At 39.8% G+C, this 24,794-nt stretch overlaps 1 protein-coding gene across 1 annotated transcript in view; it reads right to left on the minus strand.

Annotated features, from left to right (window-relative positions):
* tex264a (testis expressed 264, ER-phagy receptor a) overlaps positions 1-24,006 on the minus strand; it is a 69,981-nt gene extending 45,975 nt beyond the window's left edge. Inside the window, exons 1-2 of the mRNA XM_040028706.1 lie at positions 23,512-24,006; positions 11,161-11,382 (exon numbers count right to left, since the gene is read on the minus strand). Of these exons, the coding sequence (XP_039884640.1) occupies positions 11,161-11,382; positions 23,512-23,769 (480 nt within the window). The 5' untranslated portion in view covers positions 23,770-24,006. The remainder of the gene's footprint in view (positions 1-11,160; positions 11,383-23,511) is intronic.
* Between the last annotated feature and the right edge of the window lie 788 nt (positions 24,007-24,794).

A 24,794-nucleotide genomic window follows, 5' to 3' on the forward strand; every position in this document is an offset into this window, starting at 1 on the left:
TCTTATTGCGCATCCAGTAGAAAACAAACGCACAAACACAGAAAGAAAGAATTCTGCAGCATAGCAGCAGCTACAAAAATCAAGTGACAGGGGGAAAAAAAGAACTCAAAATATATTTTAGGAAATGTCAACAGCTGATCTCTTTTGACACTTCTGCTCCTGCTCCTCTCCTGTGTCACAACAGCCAGAGGGTTGTGGATTAACAGCCGTATGTGCCAACCATAGGGGTCTTTCTAAGTAATCTGGGATCTGTTTAATATTTGCTCACCCCCAGTGGTAAGGCAGTGTGGCCTTTTCACTGAGGGACAGTCACCACTAATATAGCAGACTGCATTCATGTGGTCCACTGAAGGTCAGAGCTACATATGACATGAAGATTAAGATTTGAAAATCAGTTCTTGGCAAAAATAGAGACCTTTGCTTTGGTTTCAGTGAGTGAGGCCTAATTAAAATACAGTGAGGCATATTTCATTCTCTACTTAATAACAAAACTACAGAGGCTGAGTACATTATTCAGAGATGACATTGGAGTATTTACAAAACGCTGCTCTGTAAATCAGGCATGAGTGATAAAGCAGGGATAAAACAACACACACACACACACACACAAACACAGATACCGTCATCACTCAAACAAGTGTATGTGTTTTGTTTTTTGAATAAAGTGGCTTCTCATGAAAACGAATGAGTATCTGCTCACTTTAACAGCAAACAGAGATTACTGTATTATGTTACAGCCTGAATTTGCAGGAACAAGATGTCTTCTTAAAATATATCAACCAACTGTGACCGCCCACATTGTTGACACTGACTAGATTTGCATGCTCTATTCAAAATTTGGCTAAAAGAAATGGCATGCTCTTAATTGTACAAAGTGCACTGGACTTAATTAACTGAACAAACTTGCATGAATATTGGTGTAAATATGAGTACAAGATAAGAAAAGTGGTCCAACTCAGGCTCGGATGCAGAGGTGTAAAGTGCACCTCTTCGGCCCACATTCAACCGAGCAAAAATAAAGTCTTACTGCTAAACAGAAGAAATTAGCAGGTCACTGCTGAAGTATAAGGAAACTGCAAACATACTAGCTGCTTTGTGAATGAAAGCTATATAAACTGTTTAGCAGCCCAAACCAAGTAAAAATCTTCAAGTTATTACTAACAAGTATTTCTGACTGAAATCAAATTAACAGTGCAAACACAAAAAATACACAGAAATCATGTGTCTGTGTATTTTTCAAACATCCTGGTATGAAAATGTGTGTCAGTGTTTAAATGTTCTTTACAAAATGACAGATTCTGAGTGAGCCAAAAGTTCCAGCAGAGAATTGTTTCCTAAAGGCCATGAACTTCTGTTTAAAGGCCAAGGTGTCCTCGCCGACTTAGCGAGATGTAATAAGCTGAAACCGTGTCAATAAACCTCACTGGGCTATCTGACGAACAAGTTATTTGACACACACTAATAAGATTTTGTGTGCGAATATGAATGTGAGGAAGGAAACAGTGCTTCCAAACAGGGATCGCGGCTCATTGTGGGAAATGACCGGATACTGTGTGGCTGCACAAACCTTCTATCTAAAGTAAACTCTCCCACTGCCTCAGTCTCACACCCAGGCTGCCATTCTCAAAGCAGATGAAAGAGGGCAGGCTCACACATTCAAAGAGACCTTTATTAAAAGGCTAATGAGAGACTGAAAATGACCAAACCTGAAGTTTTTGTATAAAGGAAAAAAAACCCTGTCATTACTTAGTGACAACAATTATGCATATATCGACTCAGGTAAAATGTAGTAGGTAAAAAAAAAAAAAAAATGTGTGGCCAACTTACCTCTCACCCAAACAGCAAACCTGTGATTAGTGGAGAAGACAGATAAATGTACAAACTACCCGAGTACACTTACAAAGAAAAAGCCTAATTGGCAGCATGGTGCGTGATGTCCTGCAGGTGCTGCAGAACGAAGAGTATCCAAGAGCCGAGGGGAAGAAGGAATCGATAAGTGCACCACAAACACTTCTGCCTCTTATCACCTTTACTTACTGCATCACTGGGCTGTCGCTAAGAATAGGTTCCTCACCTATCAGGATGATTAAACCCTGGAAATGCTTAAATGTTTACAACGTTTTCTCAAAATGTGCAGACAGATAACAGACGTAAAGGAAATGATTTTACTGAGATCGAGTAGATGGAGACATAGCGTTTTAAAGCATGAGGTTATAGCCAGCATACCAATGTCATATTGTCTTTTAATTGCAATACCTGTAATTTTGTGTAGTTCTGAGCTTCTTCACCCCTCCTCACCTTGTCAGTCTCTTCTGGAAGCACCGAGATCCAGGAGGAAGCTCAGAGGGGACAGAGCCTTCTCTATTGTTGCTCTTAAATAATGGAATAACTTTGTGCCCTTGCACGTTAGAGAGGCCCCTTCACTGTCCACTTTTAAAACACGTCTTAAAACCCATTTATTCTTTGGCTTTCAACCAAAGAGACTTAATTTTACTTTTAGTTTTTCTTTTAGTTATTTGACTTTTTAATTGGTTTTATTTATGTCTTATGTATTTTTATTATTTAGTTACAATAAATACCATTTTGTGTCAGCTGTGAAAGTGCTTTATAAATAAAGTATAGTATGGTATTGTATGTTATGTTATTTATACATGTCTGTGTCCTGAAACATGAAGACCTTCTCTGTCGTTCCTCAATTTTTTGTGTGTGTGTGTGTGTGTGTAATTTTTTCTCCCCTTCCAAGTGAGCGGTAACAAGGATGAGTTACATTTTAAAGCCTTCTGATACAAATGAGCAAATATGACCTACACGGCAAATTAGTACTAAAAAGTACATTCCCATTCCCAATAACACTTTGATAATCAGATGCCTAGAAGCTGACATTCAGCCTAGTGAGGCTTAATTGCACAAACCTTAGAAAAATGCAACAATTTTGCTTAGGCGTAAATAGGTTAAGCATTAGCTGTGATTTACCGTAGATGTAAACAAGTGCACGGCTCTGTGTGAAAAACAGAAAATAAGTGAATTACAGAAGTGCTTTTTATTCTCTGAAAGCTCGGCAGAGCAAACAAGAAAGCAGGCATTATATGAAATTTTAGGCAGAGCCCAGTGTGTACACTGGGCTTCAGAGCATCATGCCCAGACTTTGTAGGAAAGAAAGGGGGGGGGGGGACTGATGAAACTGCCATCGGCGTCATTGGACTCTAAATATAGCTTTGTGCATCTACAGCCAAGTGTTCCCTCTGCAGACTGTCAAATGGCAGACTGAAGGAATAACAGCCATATTAATTGTAAACATATAATATGTAGCCTTGCAGGTCAGGCCTCCCCCTTCTTGGCTCGATGCTTTCTGTTCTTCCAAGGTTATTATTTCTGAGAGCCCTCAAGAATCGAGAACCTGGTGTTAGCCAATAAAATGTAATGCAGAGAACGATGCTGAGGAATGAAAGCCTTAATAATGAAGGAGCTTTATCTTGCTCTCACCACGACCTGCATCTTAAAGCACACAGACACATTCACAGAAAAAGCAGACAGGCATATTCCTCCGCCAACAAGATTTTCACCAAGCTCCCCAGCAATCAGTCACTGAGACAAATGCGTGCTCGCAAACTTACACATTACTTATTGACTCTCACTCTTGCTTTCTGCACTTTGATGGCATCGCTGCCACAACCCCTGTTTTTCTGCACCATCCCACGCAGAAATCGTTGGACAGAGAGCAGTTAAGGGAGTCTACGCCTTGAGCCTCCGAGGCATTAAAGATGTAAAGGGGCTGAAGAGGATCAAAGTAGGGGCGATGCTGCCACGCCTTCTCCCCGCCTCTATTTCCCTTTGGGCTGGTGCAAAGTTCTCAGTGTCAAACAAAAAGAGCAAAGAGAGGTTCACTTTAAAACTGTGTTAAGGCTTGTGATGTCTGGTGATAGTACAGAAACAAAATATTGCTAACTGAGTGCAACAACTGCATTTGTGTGTTTTTAAAAAATATAAAGCCACTATGCCACCATGCACCATGGGCTTTCAGTGTGGAGTTTGCATGTTCTCCCCATGTTTGTGTGGGTTCACTCCGGGTACTCCAGCTTCCTCCCACAGTCCAAAGACATGCAGTTAGTGGGGTTAGGTTAACTGGAAACACTAAATTGCCCATAGGTGTGAGTGTGAATGGTTGTTTCTGTGTATGTATTAGCTCTGCGACAGACTGGGACCTGTCCAGGGTCTACCCTGCCTCTAGCCCTAAGAAAGCTGGGAAAGGCTCCAGCGCCCCCCGTGACCCTGAGAAGGATAAGCGGAAGCAAATGGATGGATGGATGGATAATTATAAATGAAAGTATAAATCTGTCATAGGGAGTGACTCTAGATGGTCATGCCCCACCAATACTGTCACACCCATTTTCCTAACTCAAACTAACACATATATCTTTAATTAGGTAAATCATCTTTACACAGAGACACATATTAGCGCTATTTAAAATAATTAAACTAATCAACCTGTTTTGTAAACAATACAGACTCCTGAGTTAATAATCACTGTAGGAATAAGCCCAAAGAAAAAAAATACAATGTGGGATATTTAAAGGACAAATTCCAGTGAAAGGTTTAATGACAAACTGTGGTTGTAGGTCCCACTTACACCCTTGTACACTGTAATATAAGAGGGAAAAAAACTATAGTCTTTCTAATAAGGGTTTCTCTCAGTGGATCAAACTCTGGTATGTTTTTGGTTGTTTTGTTTTGTTTTTATTTCCTGGCCTGCAGTTTTAAATCGCCATATGCTGAAGAGCTGTTTTTTGATCCCAGATAAATTCATAAAGTGGGTAAAGGTACTTACTTTCATAAGACATCTGTACATTTATCTCACTTGGGTATGTAGGAAAAGTAATTTCAAATTGCCAAACTCCTAATATAGTATTTCTCTGCTCGCTTAATTTTCATGCAGTATGCGCAGTTCCTTTCTTTTCTTATGGCAAATACTCTGTATCATTATAGACAGACAGAAAGACAGACAGATAGACAGATAGACAGATAGATCACACACAAACCAAGGAAAGCATATTAGTATATTGCACTCACTGCATATCACATACTTTACACAGTGACACAAATGGGGAGTGTTGGGCAAAGCAAAAAAAAAAAAAAACAGCACTAATCAGATATCCTTATATGCAAACAACCAAAGCACCTTTGAAAAGCTATAGTGCCTACATTCCCAGGGGGTCCGGGCTGTATACAATATACTGTAGAACAAAGCAAAAACGAGTAGGTATCTGCATAACAATTCAGCCCTTAAACATGTACCTGAACACAGCTTTGTCATCCAAGTACCGGGAGAAAAAAAGGCTCTACTACAAAGCTTGATATTCAGACAAGCTGGGATGGGGGCAGTAAGTGGGAGGATTCCTCTACCTGACTTTGTAGAAAATAACTCACACACAACAACAACAACAACAACAACATGAGGCAAAACAGTAATGTAGAAGCAACAGCCACTCATTCTCTAACTGTGTTCAATTCCCATTCACCATCATGCTGCCTGACAGACAGCATGTAGTTTTTCAGCTGCACGCGAGGGGTACATGGCTGGTACAAGGCACAAACACTGACTACAGACAAACAGACAAGAAAGATATGTTAAGAACAGATATCTCTGAGTTTTCTAGAAGCCAAAACAATTCTGACTTTGATGACAGAAAAACCTCAAAGCAAAAGCATACTTCTAAAGCATAAAGTGGTTGCAAAAACAATGGCTGGCTGTGACTGAACAGACACATTTATATTCAACCACAGAACCATCTAACCAGAGCGAAGGGCACTTCAGTTGTTTACTCTGTGGATACACCTGAAATCAGCACAGTTCCTCTGGATAACCTCTAATCAAGCCATTGCATGAAATATAGATGTTGTGGACAACCAAAACAAAATTTCTATATTTAATTCAGCAAATAATAAGATCAAAGAGGATGAGGAAGAGTGGCTGGTGAATAAACCATGAGCAGAATGAAGGTGAGGAATCAACACCGTGCGGTGGCGGAGCATGAAGGGTGTCACTAACTTAAAAAGGTGAAAACAGTGAGGATTTTACCAGCGATTAACAGCAACACTTCGGCATCAGTGCAGTGGAAGACACAGTCTGGGCTGCAACTCATTTCATTATTCATAGATCAATTATTCATACTTAAGAAGACAACACTGCAGAACCTTGGGTGACATTATCAGATGTTTTGTGAACAACAATCTGAGTATCATGATATAGAGAAGCAGCTCATCTCCTCTGAGAAGATTTACATATTGCCTGTAATTTACATGTTATTTTTAAGGAAGAAAAGATTTTTAAAAAAGGGATAAATACTTTGCATTGCAAATATTTTTATTTTACTTTTACAATTTTAAACTAATGACATCAGTGATGGACTTGGTGTACTTTAAAATTGATCAGGGCGGGAATATTCAGTATTTTTATTTTTACTTTCATGACAAATAATGAAGGATGAGGATTTCTCCTAATATACGTTTAATTTAGATTTATTAAATTTAGGTTAATTAGTTCATTTAGGTTTTCAAAGGAGCTTGCAAAGAAAAGCGTCTGGACTTCTTTAAGTTGCTTGAAGACGTTTAAATCTGGGACTCTCCACCATTTGACCTTAGAACTGAAGAAGCTTCTCGGATGAGAGGTGAAACGTCTTCAAGCAACTTAAAGAAATCCAGACGCTTTTCTTTGCAAGCTCCTTTGACTACGATGACCTGGATGACTGAGAACCTTCACAGACATTTAGGTTTTAAAATGTGTCTGCATTCATAAACAATAACTGGGATGTGGAACAGGAAGTCCTGAATCAAATATCCGCTACTGACCACTGTCCAGTTAGAAGTTTGCAGACTGCAGTTTTCTGACCCATCAAGCTACAAAGCGTTTATCTTTTTTAAGATCATATTAGATTGTCTGAACTTGCAATCGGCTTCTTCTTTTAAACATTCCTGGTCAGTTCTGCATTGTGTGGACTTCCACTGTCCACTGCAGAGTGAGTATCTGAAGTCATACAGAAAATGAAGAAATGGGAGCAGGCTTCATATTAGATCGCACTTAGCAGGTCTTCACAGCTGCTTCTGGACAGCTCGTGTCCCCGTGACACACAGAGCTGGCCACTCAAGTTATTAGCTTCAACTGTTGCCGACCTGTCATCGCAACAGACCCATACTCCTCAAACTGTGGGCTGTGGGCTTTGATGCACAATTCTAATTCAGGCTGAGCTCAAAACAATATTCCAGTTATTTATCTTTGTGACAGTGCTAAATTGCTTAGACTTTCCTTCCAGGCACTACTGTGAAAACCAAGGAAATTGAGCTTTAATGCTGATAAAGATTTAAGCTTTCCCAGTTCCGCTTACAGTATTTTTGTGGGCAATGATTTGTTAGTCTGCACTGTTTACGATTTCCCCTCTTCTCTATATAAAACATATCTTATCTTTAAATATGATCTAAGTAACCTATGAAGCAAAATTAACCCATAAAAGCCCAGACACACTTTCACTGTCAAGAAAACTATATAATTGCTGAAACAGAAACTTTCTTCAATCTGTAAAAGGACGGCGACACCCATAAAAACGTGGGTTCTTATGGGTTACGATAGACTGCATTCATATACAGTCACAAACCTCAGATGATACAAATGCAGGATATTTCAGGAGGTTTATAAATATAATTCTTTTAATTGTTGAGGCACCTGCAGGGCATACAACATCATCCTATGACACAGTATAGAGGGAAATGAGGGGAAAGATGCTTTTATGATGTTTAAGCTTGATTCAGATAAATGGATTGGTAAATGGACGGGGGCTATCAGCATCTCATCTTGCTTCTGCTCACGGGGACTATTACAGTTTTTTTTCTGGGGCGAACACCAAAATAACAGCACAGTGATTGTTTGCTTTGATTCTGTAGGTCCTGGGCTTGCTCAGTCCTTTAATGTAGCGTGACAGCTACTCCTTTGTCCTCTAATTTTTCCTTTGCTTTCAACACTGGCATTTTTATAACTCAGAGAAGATACCAGTCCTGCTGTCTTACCTGTTCAATCATTGCTTTCATTTGAAGTGATATTAAACATAAATGGCCAAGACCTCAGGCATTAATCTAATATGACAAATTCACTGACATTTTAATTTGCTTTTAATAGTCAAACCAACACATGCTGAAGATATTATAGTTTAAATACTGTTATGCTTTGTGGATAAAAGACAAGTGGCTGACTCGCAGTCAGGAGCACCAGGGAAATTTCACGGTGGCCTAAGGGTTGTTTTATCCTGCCGTGAATGTGAGCAGCAATATTACAAAAGCAGGAATGAGCTGCCTGACCTCTCAGAGTCCACACATCAGCTGTAGCTCTCTCGTGTTTTCCTATAGGCTGTATGTTCTCACCGGGCGCGGCTGTGGATCATGTGAATGCATGCATGCAGCAAGCTCTTTTCTTCTGCAGCAATAGCATAATAGATGGTCGAGTTAAGAGTGGAGGTGAGAGAAAGAGAAGGAGAATGAATAATCCTCCCAATTGTCTCATTGCCCAGTTCTTGTACAGCTTTTGTATTATTATGGTTACACCTCTTATTTTGAGAGTGAGACAAAGCGTATCAACAGCACTATTCTTTTTAATAATCTACACTACACATCCACTAACACGATTAAAGTGAATTCTTTTAACCAGATAGAGCCAATCTGTTGTGGTGACAGCCCTAAATAACACACAGCCTAAGTGGAATGGAGCCAAATTCCCAGCCTGAGTTATTGTTTCAGTCTGCCCCATGGCTGGACACACAAAGAAAGTGCTGAGGTCCAAAAGGGCAGTTAGGCACTTAACCTGCTCACAGATAGCAGAAGCATTACAAGAAGCCAGTAGGTTTACTAAAATCCCTGAGAAAACACTCTCACGCTCTCCAAACACTCTCAGAAACTGAGTGTACGTCACCCGTCTCTGCTCCACAATCCCAACAGTGTCGCTGCTTTGAGTAATTTAAGAAAAAGAGTATATAATTATTATTATACACATATGAGGATTTCATGGCCCACTTTCTGTTTAGCCATTCTCTCCAGGCTTGTGTTTAGATGCAGTTGGAGAACAGTTCTTTTAATCATTTATATACAGACTAGCACAAAAATTTAGTAGAAAGAATATGTACAGTTTGTGCAAAACTGTCACACAAGTCTTACGCTCCTTTCAAACTCCCTCAAACTACACATCTACTCCATTAATCATACATGTATGTATACATTTCTAATACATTCACATACCTTCCCCTTAGACCAAGCCACACTAAACCATATTCCATTATTCACGAGCCGTGCTGCAGCTAGTATGCATAGTGCTCTTGTCAGTGGGTGTTATTAGCCCACAGAGGAAGCTCCTAAACCCTGAGTGCAACAACCTGTCGCAGCACTCAGGTCAACTGACGGACTAAGCATTTCTGTCTCGCACACACACACACACGAGTGTGTGAGTGAAAACGGATCCCAGCATAAAAGACACAGCTGCAAGCTCACAAGAAACGCACACTGACACTAGCTATGATTATATAACTACTACTAGATCTTAACATTTAGGGATGCAGTGGCTTTGACTTTAGACCATTTATTCTGTGTCAGTGCACATATTACAGTTTGTCCTGCCTCTAAAAATCGGGTGTTACAGCTCATAGAGCGCCACATACTTCAAAGATCATAAGGTTAGACTGTATATTAGTATAATGGCTAAAGTTGGTCCTAGTTATCCCGACCAGAGGCAGCTTCAAACTACATACTTGGAAAATATGACATATTAAAATATATATTTTTTGTGATTTTTAACTCCCCCCCTCATTTATCTGTCATTACTCTTGCAACCCCTAACACTTAGTTCAGCTGTGCTGTGACAGAGCAGGTAAAAAGAAAGAGCAGGAGACTATACTGCATGCATCAGAGGAGTTAAATGGCAAGACAAAACTACAAATTGATGTAGACATTGTATACAGGCAAATTTTCACATTCCACCTGATATAGTGGACAGCTAAGAAAAAAGAAATCCAATTATTTCAGTACCAATAATTGAAACATTAAAGAGAAGGCCAGGATGACAGAGAACAATATAAAAAGTGAGAAATAGCTGTGCCTACACGACAGCTTTGATGTGGTGGCTGAGCTGATATAGCCAGTGGACAGTCCTTGCACCCATTTTCCTGAACACAATAACAGATGAAGGACTAAATGCAGTAAGGCACTACTGTGATGGCATAATGGTACCATTTACTTCTACATGCTGATCATTTAATGGCTTTGTGTTGTCAATTGAAAAACTGCAGTTTACAGATAAAGCATAAAAGGTTCACAGAATTAGAGCCAAACCACTGAATTTCTGCACTCAAATGTGAGGCCTCTTACACTAAATCAGCTTTTTTGTGAACTAGTTTTCTGTCACACATCGTCACGAATTTGAGAAAGGTGGTTTGTTCCACTCTGAAACACTAAATGTCACAAAGATCGAGCTTTTTTTTTTTTCAAATATAATAATGCATTTTCTGTCTAAAAAATAATGGGGTGTTTTCAACTCCTGTGAAAAGACAGATATTAAATAAACAGATGATCAGACACGGAAGCAGGCACATGCATGCGAACCCCCCTACACACAAAATTACACGAGGAGCATTATTCATGCGACGGGACGCACCTAAATGAAACCATGTGTGTAAATGTCATAAGCAAATGTCAATAGCTTTTTGAGGCCTGTCCTGAGGAAATGGAGCCAAGCATACGGGCTTGGAGGACTCATATGTACCTTCATTTTCTACTATTTCATCTAGTCTAAATATGATTTGAAGACCTCATCTGCTCATGTGATGAATTAAACGACACATAGGCTGGGAACTTTTTACAAGCAGCAAGCAGAAAAGAATGAGAGACAAAACCACAAGAGAAAAATGGAAGAAAACTCCTGCTTCTCCTGTTCATATGATGATATACACTATATGTGCAAGAGTGCATGAATGAATATAAACAACCTGTAAACATATTCACACTGTTTAGATCCAATGAGAAAACAAGGCTCACTAAGAATGCTAGCTAAACATAGTAGCTAAACATAGTAGCTAAACATAGTAGCGAGCTCGACCCAATACTACTGTTTAAAAAGTTTAAAAGAGTATGTACCTCAATGTAGGAAGCAATTCTGGGGTACACCCTGTAAGGCCCGAGCACGTGGGACAGAGGGGTGGTGCAAGGAAAGCTGGTGGTCACAGCATGGCTCACATCTGGCATAGAAAACATCTTGAAGCCAAACTTCTCATACAGCTTCTGCAGATCTTCATCTGGCTTCTCTTCACCCTCACACAGGATGCTGCCCACCACGTAGCGGCACTTCTCTGGTGGCCTCTGAGCGCGCAGAGAGAGAGAAAAAGTGAATATACAGCATATGATGCATGTTCAACCCCATTTCAAGCCCTTTAGTGTAGAAGGAGTAAAAAGTCATGAGGTTTCAGCTGGACGAAAGACAAAAAATAACTGATCACAGGGTTGTTATTAATCAGCCACGCTCACATAGACAACTTTTTCTTTGCAGAGTAAAGAACAAAAGGTCAATATTTTATGATATATTACGATTATTACAAGCAATGCTTTAAAGCATATGAAGAGGCCCAGTACAGTGAAAGGGAGCGAGTTGGAGGATGCAATCTGTATGTTGGGATTAATGCTGCATCAACACAAAACTACACACGTGTGCAAGTAAAAATAGAAGCCATTTGACTGAAACATGTTGAGACGTTGCACCTTCATATAGCCCGAAGTGTCTCTGGACAGACGGCTGCCAGCTCTGGTGAACATCTTACCCCAGATATCCAAAAGCCGGATCACATACACGGCAGTCCAAATTGTATATGTGCTAAAAACGATGCCCATACCGTGGGCAAAATATCTTATTTTTATGCAAAAATGATTTGAAACATTTCAAGTGATAACTAAATAGGATGTTTTGTCTTACATGAAAAGCATTTATTAATAACAGGGCTCTCCACACAGTTAATTTACTTCCTCTGAATTCTGGAGGTATTATACAATCAATTTGATGAGTAATATTGTAATATTTCTAGGTTCAGCTACAGAACATCACCCCTAGAACTGGCAGAGACTGTCTGTCTTGTCTTATGACATTTGAGGAGAGCAGACACAAACTGACAGGATGGTATGATCTCCCTCACTTAAAGGCCTTTCTGCCAACATTATGTCTCTTAATGTGCCCACATGTCTGCATGCAGATGTGAGATAAGCACAGGAACAAACACTGAGTGAGCTGTCAGTCAGAAAAGGATCTGACAACGGATCTCCCACTCACATCCGCTTGTAAACGGTTTGCAGTCTGTCTGCTGCAGAAGGAGAGTGGGAGCTGTGGTTAAAGGGCCATACCAGTTTGGGTTTTTGTCCCCAGTACATTTTATATTAACTGCCCTTTCTTGATGAGCGTTGTCACTGTATTTTAGATGCCCGAGTCTAAGTTTTCAGCCGTGTGTAAAATAAGTTGTAGCTTGGATTAAAATTCCTAGACATGAGGAAACTGCCAATAATAATGATGCTGCCTTACTGCAGGAAATTTTATGCAGAACAACAAACAGGCTCTTTAGAATGGGTGCAATTCTAATGGTTCCCATTAATTCCTGTACAGTATAAAAAGAACTTGCAGAGACACATAAACAATGTTATGTCAAAACAACTGGATACAAAATAGAATATTCACTGTGGGAAATTACCCGATTCAAGGGCATTTTAAATTGCTGCCATGAGATTTTCATAACACAGTGAAATCCAGAAAGCTGATGAGAAAAGCAGGATTTGCAAGTAAGTTCAAGTTTCACAAGTAAGTTTAAGTGACTCCTGTCAAATGGGTTAAAACATGCAAAAAACAGTGTAGTGTTTAAGACCTGCTGCTGGTTTCTGCTCTGTGACAGTGGATGTCTGTGGAGGGCTGGCACCGAGGGGGCACAGATGGAAGACGCTCATCTTCATGTCCCTGGCATCCTTGCATAATTATCACGTCTCAACACCACAACGTCCTCTTCTTTTCCATTTCACTTCTCACATTCGGAGCTATTTTTTGATCACACTGCTACTACACTGCGCCATCGCTGCTGTCTTACTTTGTTCATGCAGCAGCTTTTGTGTTGTATTTCAGCATTTGCGGTTGGGTGAGATAAATATATTTCAACACACAGACCCCTCAACCATGGGTGCCGCTCGCATGCATGTACCATTTGGGTAATAATAATGACTGACAGTGTCTGTTTGGGATGAGCAGATAATCTTAACTGTCACATGACACCATGTTCAGTGGTGATTCAGAGAACATAGATCACCTGCTTTTGACAGGGAATTATTCATACATGGCAGCATGAGATACACTAGATCTATTTACAACGAAGCAATGAGTCACTGCAAACACAGGGAGTCACAATGGCTGCGTTAGCAGTGTCACAGTGAATTGTCGCAACAATGTAACCATGTACACATCTCTATTTAAAAGCCTAGTAACATATAAAGGAATGTAATTACTAGTTACTAACTATTACTGGTACAAAAGCAAAAACACTGACGCTAGGAACCTTGCTCTCCCTTTAGTAACTGCAGAGAGCAGGTGGAATTCTTAGCGTATCTATCAAGTGTGACCATGTGAATTTCTCTTCGTGGCTTTTAGTAAAAATCCTTTTAACTGTTGTCAGTTTGTCTTGAAATATAAGGTGATTCTAACCGTTGGGTGATTTTCCAAGAACCTTATCTTCACTTAGTTTTTAAAATCATTCAGTAAATCTTTGCACCATAAACACGATACAAAAAAACTGCTTTTCATAGGCACATGGAAGTGCACATAAGATTGTCAGTGTGCAGAAGTACTCTTGTCCACCGCCACAAACGATTTATGAAGATGCCAAATGTAAGCAAAAAAGAAACAGACATGCACACAAACTACAAAAATAACACCAACAAGGTGAGATAATGAAAAGTGCAAACAACCTTTTTTTTCCAATTTTATGTGGTGCAGTAAATGAAACTCTTCAGATAAGTAAAACATTAATTATAGCTTAACAAATATATTAAATTTAAAATTAGATGAATAAAAGAGCATTAATACGATGTGTCGTGTGAACGTGATTTCTTCTTTAGCCTCTCTCCTCTATCCAAATGGATTTATGTGCAGGGATTGGCCTGCATCGCCCTCTGTCCTACATGGATGCATCAAATGTATGAGCTGTCAGCATGGCTTCTGTACAAAGCTACTCCCTGTCAACACTGGTGGTTTATGATAAGACAAAACAATAGCCATTCAAACACAGAAGGGATAACAACACCCCTCCCACGTACGGCCTTTCTTCAGCGTCTTATATCTCGCCATCTCTCATGCTCTCTCTGCACTGATAGACTAGAGTGCTAGCCAAACCAGTAGTTCACTAATGATATCATTCAGGGCTCTAGCTATCGTTCACATCCCACACAGCAACAGGAACAAACAGCAGCTCTGACTGCATCTCATCTCTGCTTCCCTTCAGATAACACACCCCAGAAACTACAGGCAATTAGGAGAGGGAGAGTAACAACACTCCATGTACTTGACTTGTACTGGCTTCTCCGCCACAGTTGTTCAAATGTCCGAAAGGCAGAAATTCTTCACCTCTGTCCACACTGCCAAAGCTGTGATTTTGAAAGACCATTTCTCACAGGTAGCAGAGGAAACGCCGACTGTGGCTTTTTGATTGGCGGGAGTAAAAAGCAAAGCGATAGATAATGGCAAGACTGTGGTGCTTTTACCTTGGAAACTGAACACAGATATATTATATTTCGGTACCGAGCTGTAGAAACCCAATTTCCTTAAAAGTGGCTTGTAAATGTGTGTGTTTTATGTGTGTGCAGCTATAGATACAGGCTTATAGATAGATATAGATCTTTCAGCATAACATGAGCATTATCAGCCATAACTACTTTTTATTGATTTCCACTGATTTTCTTGCTAAGGGGATGAGTTTGGCTAAACTCTCCCAATGAGAAAATGTCCTCTAAGGGGTAAAAGAGCTATTGGATCACTTCGAGGTAGAGGTCAAGGTTTCAGGTTTTTCCTTTAATTTGCCAGTTGTTTTGTACATATAAGCCAGCTCTCTAAGGACCAGTTGAGAGACAAAGTAATTTCAAAAGCAATTCTTTGCTTGAGGCTACAAGGGTTCTTTTTTGATGGATGAGTGCTCTCCAACAATACAAAAGCGCAGCTGAGAGAGGTAATTTTTTATTAGCAGACACGTAATGAGGATTTACTTTCTTCATCTTGCTTGCTCTTAGCCCCGTATCTCTAGCCTCCTGGCCTTCAGTGCTTTGTATGCACTGTTTCCAGTGTGGGGCGCTTTGTAATTGGTCATTTCTGAAGTGTCAGCAGGTTAGGGAGGACTGGGGACAAACACACCAAGGAGACAACTCTCTACCTTGCCGCAGCATAAAACAAAGGATCACAATAAGCATGCCATGCTCTGCTTAATCCAGGATTATCACCACAGTCAAGACAAAACTGGAAAACTTCCACTCACCAAAAAGTAAATCTAAAATGTAAACTAGGAGGGAAGGAGTGACTAATATTGCTCGGTTTTTAAATAAACCATGTAAACCCTGTAAAGGCAACATAACAGCACAGCTATGAGCTGTGAAACAATGATTTAAATAAATGAATACATCATTCTTATTTCATGTCAAGTTTGCTACAGCACAAAACTAAGTAGTGTCACTGAAATTAGTGCTGAAAAATGATAAGACTTAGAGCCAAATGCGACATGTTTGCCCTTCATGCTCTTGTTGGCAAACTGGGTTTTGCCATCGTGACAGACTGGAGTTAAAGAGGCTGTGATAGTACAAGGTCCTTTCATTGCACTGCAGCCAACAAATCTGCAAATTTGGACCCTCTTTAAAGCACTATGCCATCTTCAGATCAGTGTCCCCAGTGAAGTATGACAAGGAGGAAATGCAGCATTCATAAAGAAAACCCCAAGTCTGTGTAAAACGGATAACAACCACAATCATATTTCATCTACGGTTCAACTGGATCGGATAAAAGTATGGCGGGTTTTGCTGGGGAGCTCTCTCTTTCCGCTCAGTGGTTCACGGGATCATTTTCTTCCCATATATCTGGAACACTGAGCCAGATGGTTGTTTAGGGCACTTCAAAGACCAAGCAAAGAACCTGACACATGGGGAGAAACAAGAACAGGAGACTACAGGATAAGCAATTTCTCAACAAGAGCTGTCTTTCACCTCAGTGTGGCAGAGCAATAACCTGTCTCAGCTGAGTGGAAGCCATTCGCCCCCCCACAGGCAGATGAGACGGCAAAGACAAAGTCACCAGGAAGGAAATTGAAACTTGCAAGGCTGCACAGCACCGGGACCACAGGTATGCTGTGATGGGCTGTTTGCAGCTTAATTATCGCAAAAGTAAAGGAAGCACATGTATCCAACTAAAAAAAAACAAAGAACTGTGCCATTCATTTTACAATTTAGGCACAAAGCAAAAATCAACCATCATTGAGAAAACTGAGTGATTTAGCATTAGACTTTAATATTGGATCAAAATCACTTTTTGAACTGAAAGCTCAAAATATAAAAATGTCCTCAAATTTAAGTGAGCCCTAAAGCATCCAAATCAGATTATACATCCAGTGATGTGATGTTGTGTGGGCCCCAGTGGCCCTTTAAGTCAGGAGCCAAAGGAAATCCATTTTTTTGTCTCTCTTGCTTTCACCGAGTGCAGCTCTGTCCCTTTAGGCTGTGCTCAGACTTGGTTTGTAATTACACATGGCATCCTGGGAGCACTGGCATGTATAATTACTGGTGAGGATAAGCACCCTGCTGGAGGCAGGACACAGTTTTCCCTCACACAGTTGTGGAGCTGGTTTACCACTCCAAGGCCAGCTGGACACTGCGTGGCACTCATCAAGCGAGATGTAACAGAGTTAATCTTCCCTAATAGGAAATATGAATGAATCCACCCCCTCATCCCCAAACATGCTTAGCTCTTTCTCTAAAAAATGTTCAACTGTATTCCTCCACCATCTTTCTCCATGTCTTGTCTAATAAATATTCAGCTCTGTAATCCAATATCCTGTGTATCCCGGCCTAAAAAAGCAGATGCGTGAAACGACGAGATGGATGGTGCAGAAGATTCAAAGACATTTTTCACCCTCTTGTTTCACTGACTAATCTGAACATGTCAGTTTATAGAGTAAAAAAAGAGTAAAACAGTTTGTGAAGACAGCCGAATTGGGGGGGGCACAAGCGGTTCTCCATTAAACCGATTCCATCTGGATTGCTCCCGTTCTCGATTTTCAGTGTCTTTCTCAGTCCATAAAAATTAATGGGGTGTTTTACTACAGGGAGAGTTGGCATGTCCATATCCTTGCATAATATTGGCTTGAAGACCTGCGGGACCAGACTCCAGGGTATGAGTGTATTTATTTCTCGTTTCATATCCACCTTTAAAAGCGGCAACCCCTTGCCAGAAGCCCCTCTTTCATGTTGTTGCTGTTGACAGACAGACAAGCAGCACTAAAATGCTAATAAATCTGACTGGGAGTGAAGCGATGCTCGGCGCTCTGATCTGAAATTCCGATTGATGAATTGGAGCAATGTGATGCTCTCAAGGTGAGTCAGACTACCAATTTATACCCCTCTTCCAAGGCACTTCCACACCTCTCACTGCCACTCCCATATATGTCTACACATGACATTTCATTTTCTCCTCCTTGTCATGGGGAGCCATGAGTTGGTTTGCTTCGGAGAGCTAAAACAAAGTGGGAATTCAGCAGATCAGAGGATGAACCAAATAGCAGCTCTACTTGAGATTCAATGCTTACACAACATGCTATGAGTGCCACAGACAGCTGCATTTGCTATGTAGCTCCTTTACATATAGTCAGATGCCATTATATTTAAAGTGAGACGTAAATTTGTACTGTACACTAATTTGACTGAAGGAGTGAAATTGCACGCAGTTGTCCCTCAGTAAACTACTTCTGGTAACTGTAAGTACCTCCGGTAGTTTACTGCTTTATCCTTCATGACACGTTGGCCTCGGAGCACTCACTGCTGCCCACTCTTGTTAATGAATTCTGCTCTGGAGATTTCTTGCAGACAGGCAGCCTGCTTGTAGATTCTTTACTCGCTTTCATGCTACAACACAAGAAAGGGCTACAACTACAAAATCCAGTGATTTAGTCTGTACTTATCCAATCTGGGATCGCGTCATGGAGCTTATGTCAAAGCTCTATTACAGGAGATCCCGAGGGAGCTCTCTGCCTTCGATTGTTAAGTCAAGCCGTGTAGGGTCACTGTGCAGCTGACTGACACCTGAGAGCCAAACGATTATTTTGAAATTTGACGTTCAATCCTTCAGGTTTGTTGCAATAATAAGTTAAGGTAATTATAAGACCAAGCAAACAACTGTATAGACGTAAACAAGCAACAGAGACGTCTTTAATATACAGTCAAAGAGCCTTCTGACTTGCCACATATACAACTGAATATATTCCACTGCTATAACAGAAGCCCTCTAATTTACGTAGTCAGTTTTGAATCCACATTTTCAGGGCACAGACCCCTTCTAGCTTTCATCATCGTCATTAAACAGGCACCGTATTTCAATCTGAATGCAAGGTGAATGCAGAAGAATCATCGAAAACCAGCCATGCCCTGGAATAGAGAGCCAGGAGTGAAAACCACTGGAGTAATGTGTCGTGGTGACCAGCTCAAGCAGGTATGAAATCCAATTTTATTTTAATTTGATGAAACTCATTTTGACTGAATGAATACTAAGAGGCTGGGCTGAGTCACACTACTTATGCCATTATAATAAATTGAGTATAAAGATCAATTGTGGTTTTGAGGAAGCACCTTCCTCCCACACAAACTCAATTTCAACGCTAATAGTGCCATCTAGAGTCCATCAGTGTGCAGCGTAGCACGTTCAGTACATAGTAGATAGGAGATTAAGGAGTACTAATTCATAACAATCAAAGTAAATACTGCATAGTTTAAAATACCTTCTTACTGATTTAACTAAGGAGTGTCAGGATAGTAACTGCGTAACATTGTAAGATTCTGCATCTCAGCTGTGCTCCAGACTATCCTCTTTATTATCATATTCCAGATGTGGTCTTCTTCTGTTTTTTACATGTAAACATACATTTATTGCACAATTTAAATGTATATTAAACAGCTTTGCTGAATAAAGAAATTCAGGTATTCATTTTTCCTTAAAATAATGTCTTGCCTTTTACTTGTTCTGCAGCATGAAATTTTGACTTATGCCATTGTCACATGGATTTACTACAACACTTTGGACTACTTCTACTGTAAAACCCCAAAATGACCTTGTTGGGTCTGTGTTTCCACAAGCCCCGCTAATTCTAGAGACTTATTCATCATGAAGAAAACAAGACAGTCGCTCGATCAAACAGCTGCGCAAGGGAGGCCTGTGTCCACCACGAAAATGACCTCGACCACGACCTCCCTTGCTGCCCTTTTTATTGAGACACAGTTCACACAAAACACGTCAGAACAAAGCCACGCCCACATGGTCCTAAGATGTGTGAACTTCTGTATTTAAGTAAGAGTGTGTGTGTGTGTGTGTGTGTGTGTGTGTGTGTGTGTGTGTGTGTGTGTGTGTGTGTGTGTGTGTGTGTGTGATTCTGTTGATCAAAGGGTCATATAACATAAAAGCACAAGAGGAACATCCTTGGTCATAAAGAGGGTAGTCTCCCCCACACCCTAGATGGTTCACCCTAGATAACACAGTGAAGCCATACAAAGGGGAGGAAGTTTGCCAACTTCAAACAAGGGTGTTCCTGTGATAAAAACACTACCGCCCCCCCCTCCCAGAATCTTAAGGATCTGGGGAGGGGAGGACAGAAAGAATTCTTTAAAACTATGTACAAATGGTAAACATAAAAATGACAAACATTTAATATTTCAACTTAACAGACCTAACTTAATATTAATTAGTGCATTGAGCTTTATGTATTGTTCTTTTTGATAGTGGCGGATGGGGGAAGTGAAGTTTACTTACCAGCACTTTAATCATTTAATAACATGAAGTTTTAACAAGTTATATTAAATGTGATTTTAATGAACTCAAGCATGATAGACATTTTTTAATCTAATGGCCTGATATAACACAAAACTATGAAACAGCATATTTTCAATAAGGTAACAGATTCACTGCCTTCTCTGAATGCGGGCCAGTTATGCTTAACGCCCAAAGATCCATTCTGAGCCAGGAAAACCCCTTAGAGCCTTGACAGTTTCACACAGATAAGTACATAGTTTCATTCTTGTGAATGTGTGTGGTGGCTTTTAAGGTCTGTGTGGCTTAAGCTCGTGGTGGCTTGCTGTTAGCAAAAGCTAAACCCAAGACATTAGCCTCTGATGACTTCCAGCCTGTTTTCGCACTCAACATTACTATTGAAATAGTCATTAAAGCACTGTTATGGTAGCTATGCAGTACACGACACACACAAATTACAACAAAAAAATAATTTCAAGCTAGTTAAACAAATAAGAATCTGTATTAAATATAAAAATAAGTCAACTTAACATACTGTTCCTTTTGCACAGTATGTTTTTTGACTTATTATACTTTATATTACTATTTATTTAGGTATAGCATACTCATAATGAGAATGTGTTCAAGCACATTTGTTTTAAAGCCAACTTATTATAACTTATAATGTAAGGCCGTGCTATCAAAAGGAAAATAAGAGTTGTAGTCAAGTGAAAGCGAAAGTTTGCACAGGAAGTGCAGCCCTGTCAAAAAATAAGTAAAGTCCTGTGCTTTGTGAGTCTTAAATCTGGAGCATCTGGACTTTGATCTGGTCATTGCAGGACCTTGATTCTTTTATTTTCAGTATTCTGCTGTGCTCAGGATCATTGTGCTCGCACTTCCTGATAATCAGTTAATCCATTGCTTTTAATGAGCATCACCTGGCTGCTAATTTACCATCTTAATTCCTTAGGAAGAATTAAGGGTGACTGCAGAGTCCTGTGAACATTTTCTTTTTCACATGACTGTAGGTGTAAATAGTTTCCTTAAGTAAAGACTAAACAGCTAGCTGTAACAGCTAATAAAACTCATGCAATAAAAAAGCAGTAAAAACAAATCTGATCACATAAAAACTGTATCTCTTCACGCAGATTTACTGCATTACAATTTAGAGTCCTGTTTGAAAAACTTTTTTTTAACATATTAGTGTTAAGTAGAATTTTCAGCAAATGTTAAGCCATGTGGCACTTTTGCAATTTATGTTTACTCCTGCGGATGGTGGGGAGGAATCAGAATGTCATGTCACTTTGAAAACAGTGAAGAGCTGTGGGTTGACAAAGAGTCAGGTCAAAAAGAGATTGAAAATTTGCATTAAGAACCTCAAACCTGTCAGTTAAGTTCAAATACTTGCCTACTTAATTTACCCCAGTAAAGCCTAATTCCTCATCACACTGCTTTTTTCCAGTTGCAAGAGTCATGCGATCTATATAGTAATCTCTGTGTTCTGTAGACACCCTATGAGCCAGACTCTCCACAAACTCCAGCACCAGCAAAAAAGTTTTAAAAGCTCTTCAATTAGTCTTTCCCCAGAACTTTCCACTGGCATGACTCACAGTCAGAGCTTCTACTAAAAGACTTCAGTTAAAAAAAGACAGAGAAAACAGTGGGTGTAAGCAGAAATACAGACAGTTATGCTGTTGTGTCACATTCTTTATTCTATAAAGGGAACTGAATTGTGATCTGGCCATATAGAAATTCTGAAACTCTTACACACATGACACTGCTCCTTGACCACCACATAGACTGAAGTTGTGTCAAATGCCTCTATTTTGCCACACTGTTTGTCAGCTAGGTCAGCTCGTCCAACAACGTACACTCACCTTCCTTACCCTGTGTCAGCAGGACTGATGCAATATAAGCAAACAGAGCCTAAGTGTTAGGTTTTTTTTTAAGTCAACGACTAAGCTATATATAGAAAATAACTTGCAACTGTGAAATTTCATCAAACTGCACAGTGTTTGTGCTGCTCCCATACCAGCTGGGAACTCAATGAACACTCCCATCAGCTGTTGAACAGACTCTTTTTGTTGACTAAAAACACAACTCGTGATGCCCAGCAGTATGTAGAATGAAAGCAGGAAATAACCGCAGTTCTCAGCTGAGGAATGACCAGGTTATGCAAAATTTGGATCTGGATCCATCTGACAAAAGGATATTCATTGCTTCTTTTATCTGGATTGTGACTGTAATATAATTCATTTAGGCTACAGCAGAACCCGCTACATTTTCAGACATCTGTCAGCTTTTCCTAGACACATGTGAAGAGGCTGTGTTTGCCCTTATAGTCAGGAGTCTGGTTACCATTTCTGAGTCAGAAACAGGCAAATGCCAAAGTGCCTTGGAGCCACAGATGAGAGGGGAAACAATATCAACAGTGCAACGTGGCAATGAATAGCCGACTGGTTTCATCATTCAAGCTCAGTTACTTTAAAAGACAGCTTGTATATTAAAGCCACTGAGCTACACATAGTAAATTACACTGAAATAAATCTGCTTACGCAGTTCAGTGCCATGAAAAAATATGAATAAACAGTATTTAGAGCAAAAAGATTTGTTTATTATCCAAAAGGGATCAGTGGCCACTTAACAACTTAGCCGATGTTTCGTAGCTTTAGTAAAATACATGTATTTATATTTAAATACAAATGTATTTACATTTAAAGCAAAAAATGCCAACATAAGCACTTTCCAATGACAGGATACTGCATGGAGAAAAGAATTCAATTAAAGATGTAACTGTAGCTGCTGGGAAATTGTGAGGTGATTTTAGAGACAATACAATAATGCGACACATACTGACAATACTGATAATACTTTTAAATATAAAGGCAATCTTTATCAAATGCTAACATGTATATTTGTTCATTAAAGGAAGGAGCTTTTTGTGTGATAAAATTAAACTTAGAAGACTTTCTTACTGGAAAGTTTTGTAACACAGGTTTTAGTCAGCCGTAGAGGAGTCTCTTATACTGCATGGATGCTATATATCTGATCTGTGCTGCTTTGTTTTGCGTGCTAAATGTTTTACTTACTAACACATTATAAACTGGTCACAAAAAAAGACAATTTATCAAGAAAATAACCAGCACTTATTGAAGCCATGGTCATATTTTACTTTTTTTTTTCAGGGGTATTGTTAAGTCCACTACACAGACAATCACAGCTCAATGTTAAATGATGCAACAGTCTAAGTTTTCAATATACATTGTGAGCCTTTGAGTGACCTTTAGGACACTCTGCAGGTCAGCATATCTTACTGGCTGCAATATCTTATCTGCTAACAGAGTACATTGGATTTCGATGTTATGTCACGGGGTCAAATGTAAATACACTTTCAGTGCTGTGTAGTTAAACATTACGGTAACAGGTGCTACCTCTCACGGTCTCACCTGCTTGGGGTCATCGTAGAAGACACCGATGGCGTTCAGCTTTGGCCCAATGCTGCAGCTCTCAGTGTAGGCTGCACCGCAGTCCTTGTATGGTCCCTCTTTAAACTTATAAGCAATGGTGACATTTCTAATTGGAGGCGGTCCAGTCTTAATGACAATGTCTGACAGGACCCCCGAGTACAGCAGTAAGCTCCCCACCGTCACAACCAAACACAGCAGAAGGACAATTATCAGCAGCAGCAGAAATAAATCGGACATGGTCTCTCAAGGCGGTACAATAGCTGCAGACACTGCAAAATCTGGGGCTAAACGTCCTCCTTCGGGTCACTCTCGCACCGACGCTGTCGTCCTAATGGCTCAAATAACACGGCACAAGAATCGGGACTATTCAAAAGTCAGTGCTGAATTGTTGTTGTTTTTTAAGCCGAAATAGCTACACAAAGTCCAAGCACAGCGGAAAGCTAGTCATTTCCCCAAACAAAGGTACACGCTTCCCGGTCAGACCAAGCTTATTCACCTCGGGGGGAGGCGTTTATGTTTTATTTAAAGGACTTGTTGGTTTTTGTAAATTACGTCGGTAAAATAGCAAATAACCGTATAACACGTTATACTAAATGAATATTACTCCTACTGAGCTTCGAAAATCCGGCTTGGACGCAAAGAAATACTCATTATTTTCAATAGCACCCCCTTTCCATTAATATGAACAAGTCTAAAAATAAATAAATAAATTGATAAATAAAAAACTGATATCAAACATTACTGCTTTATAGTGTGACAACGTTCAGGTAACGGTGTAAATTCAAAAATACTCATATAAAAAATACATGTAAGCAGAATTTGGTGGATATTATTATTACAGTATGCGCAGGCATACCAGAACAAGTCTGGAGTACTATTTGGGACAGGAGCGGTGTGGCAGAAAACAAAAACAAAAAAAAAAACAGATGCACTATTTTCCTGCTTTTCACAGAAAACTACCAGAAACAACACAAGATGATGTGTACACTCACCATCAGATTAGAGATCCTCAATGCTTATTTAGTTCCTGGGACCAGAGACACAAACCATGTTTAATCTCCTCAGTGCTATCAGCTCTAAACCACTTAGATCATGAGTATGAAGTGTGACAAGTTATCATTGTTTGGCAGATCAATGTGCTGCAGCCAGTTTTGGTGTATTGTTCCATTTCAGTCAGCTGCATTTTGGAAAGCATCTAATTTATCACGTACTGTTCACATCACATCCTGTTTGCTAACTCTTTTTGTTCCTAATTTTATTAA

This window comes from Simochromis diagramma, unplaced genomic scaffold (assembly GCF_900408965.1).
Source record: "Simochromis diagramma unplaced genomic scaffold, fSimDia1.1 OVJJ01000483.1, whole genome shotgun sequence".
NCBI lineage: Eukaryota > Metazoa > Chordata > Actinopteri > Cichliformes > Cichlidae > Simochromis > Simochromis diagramma.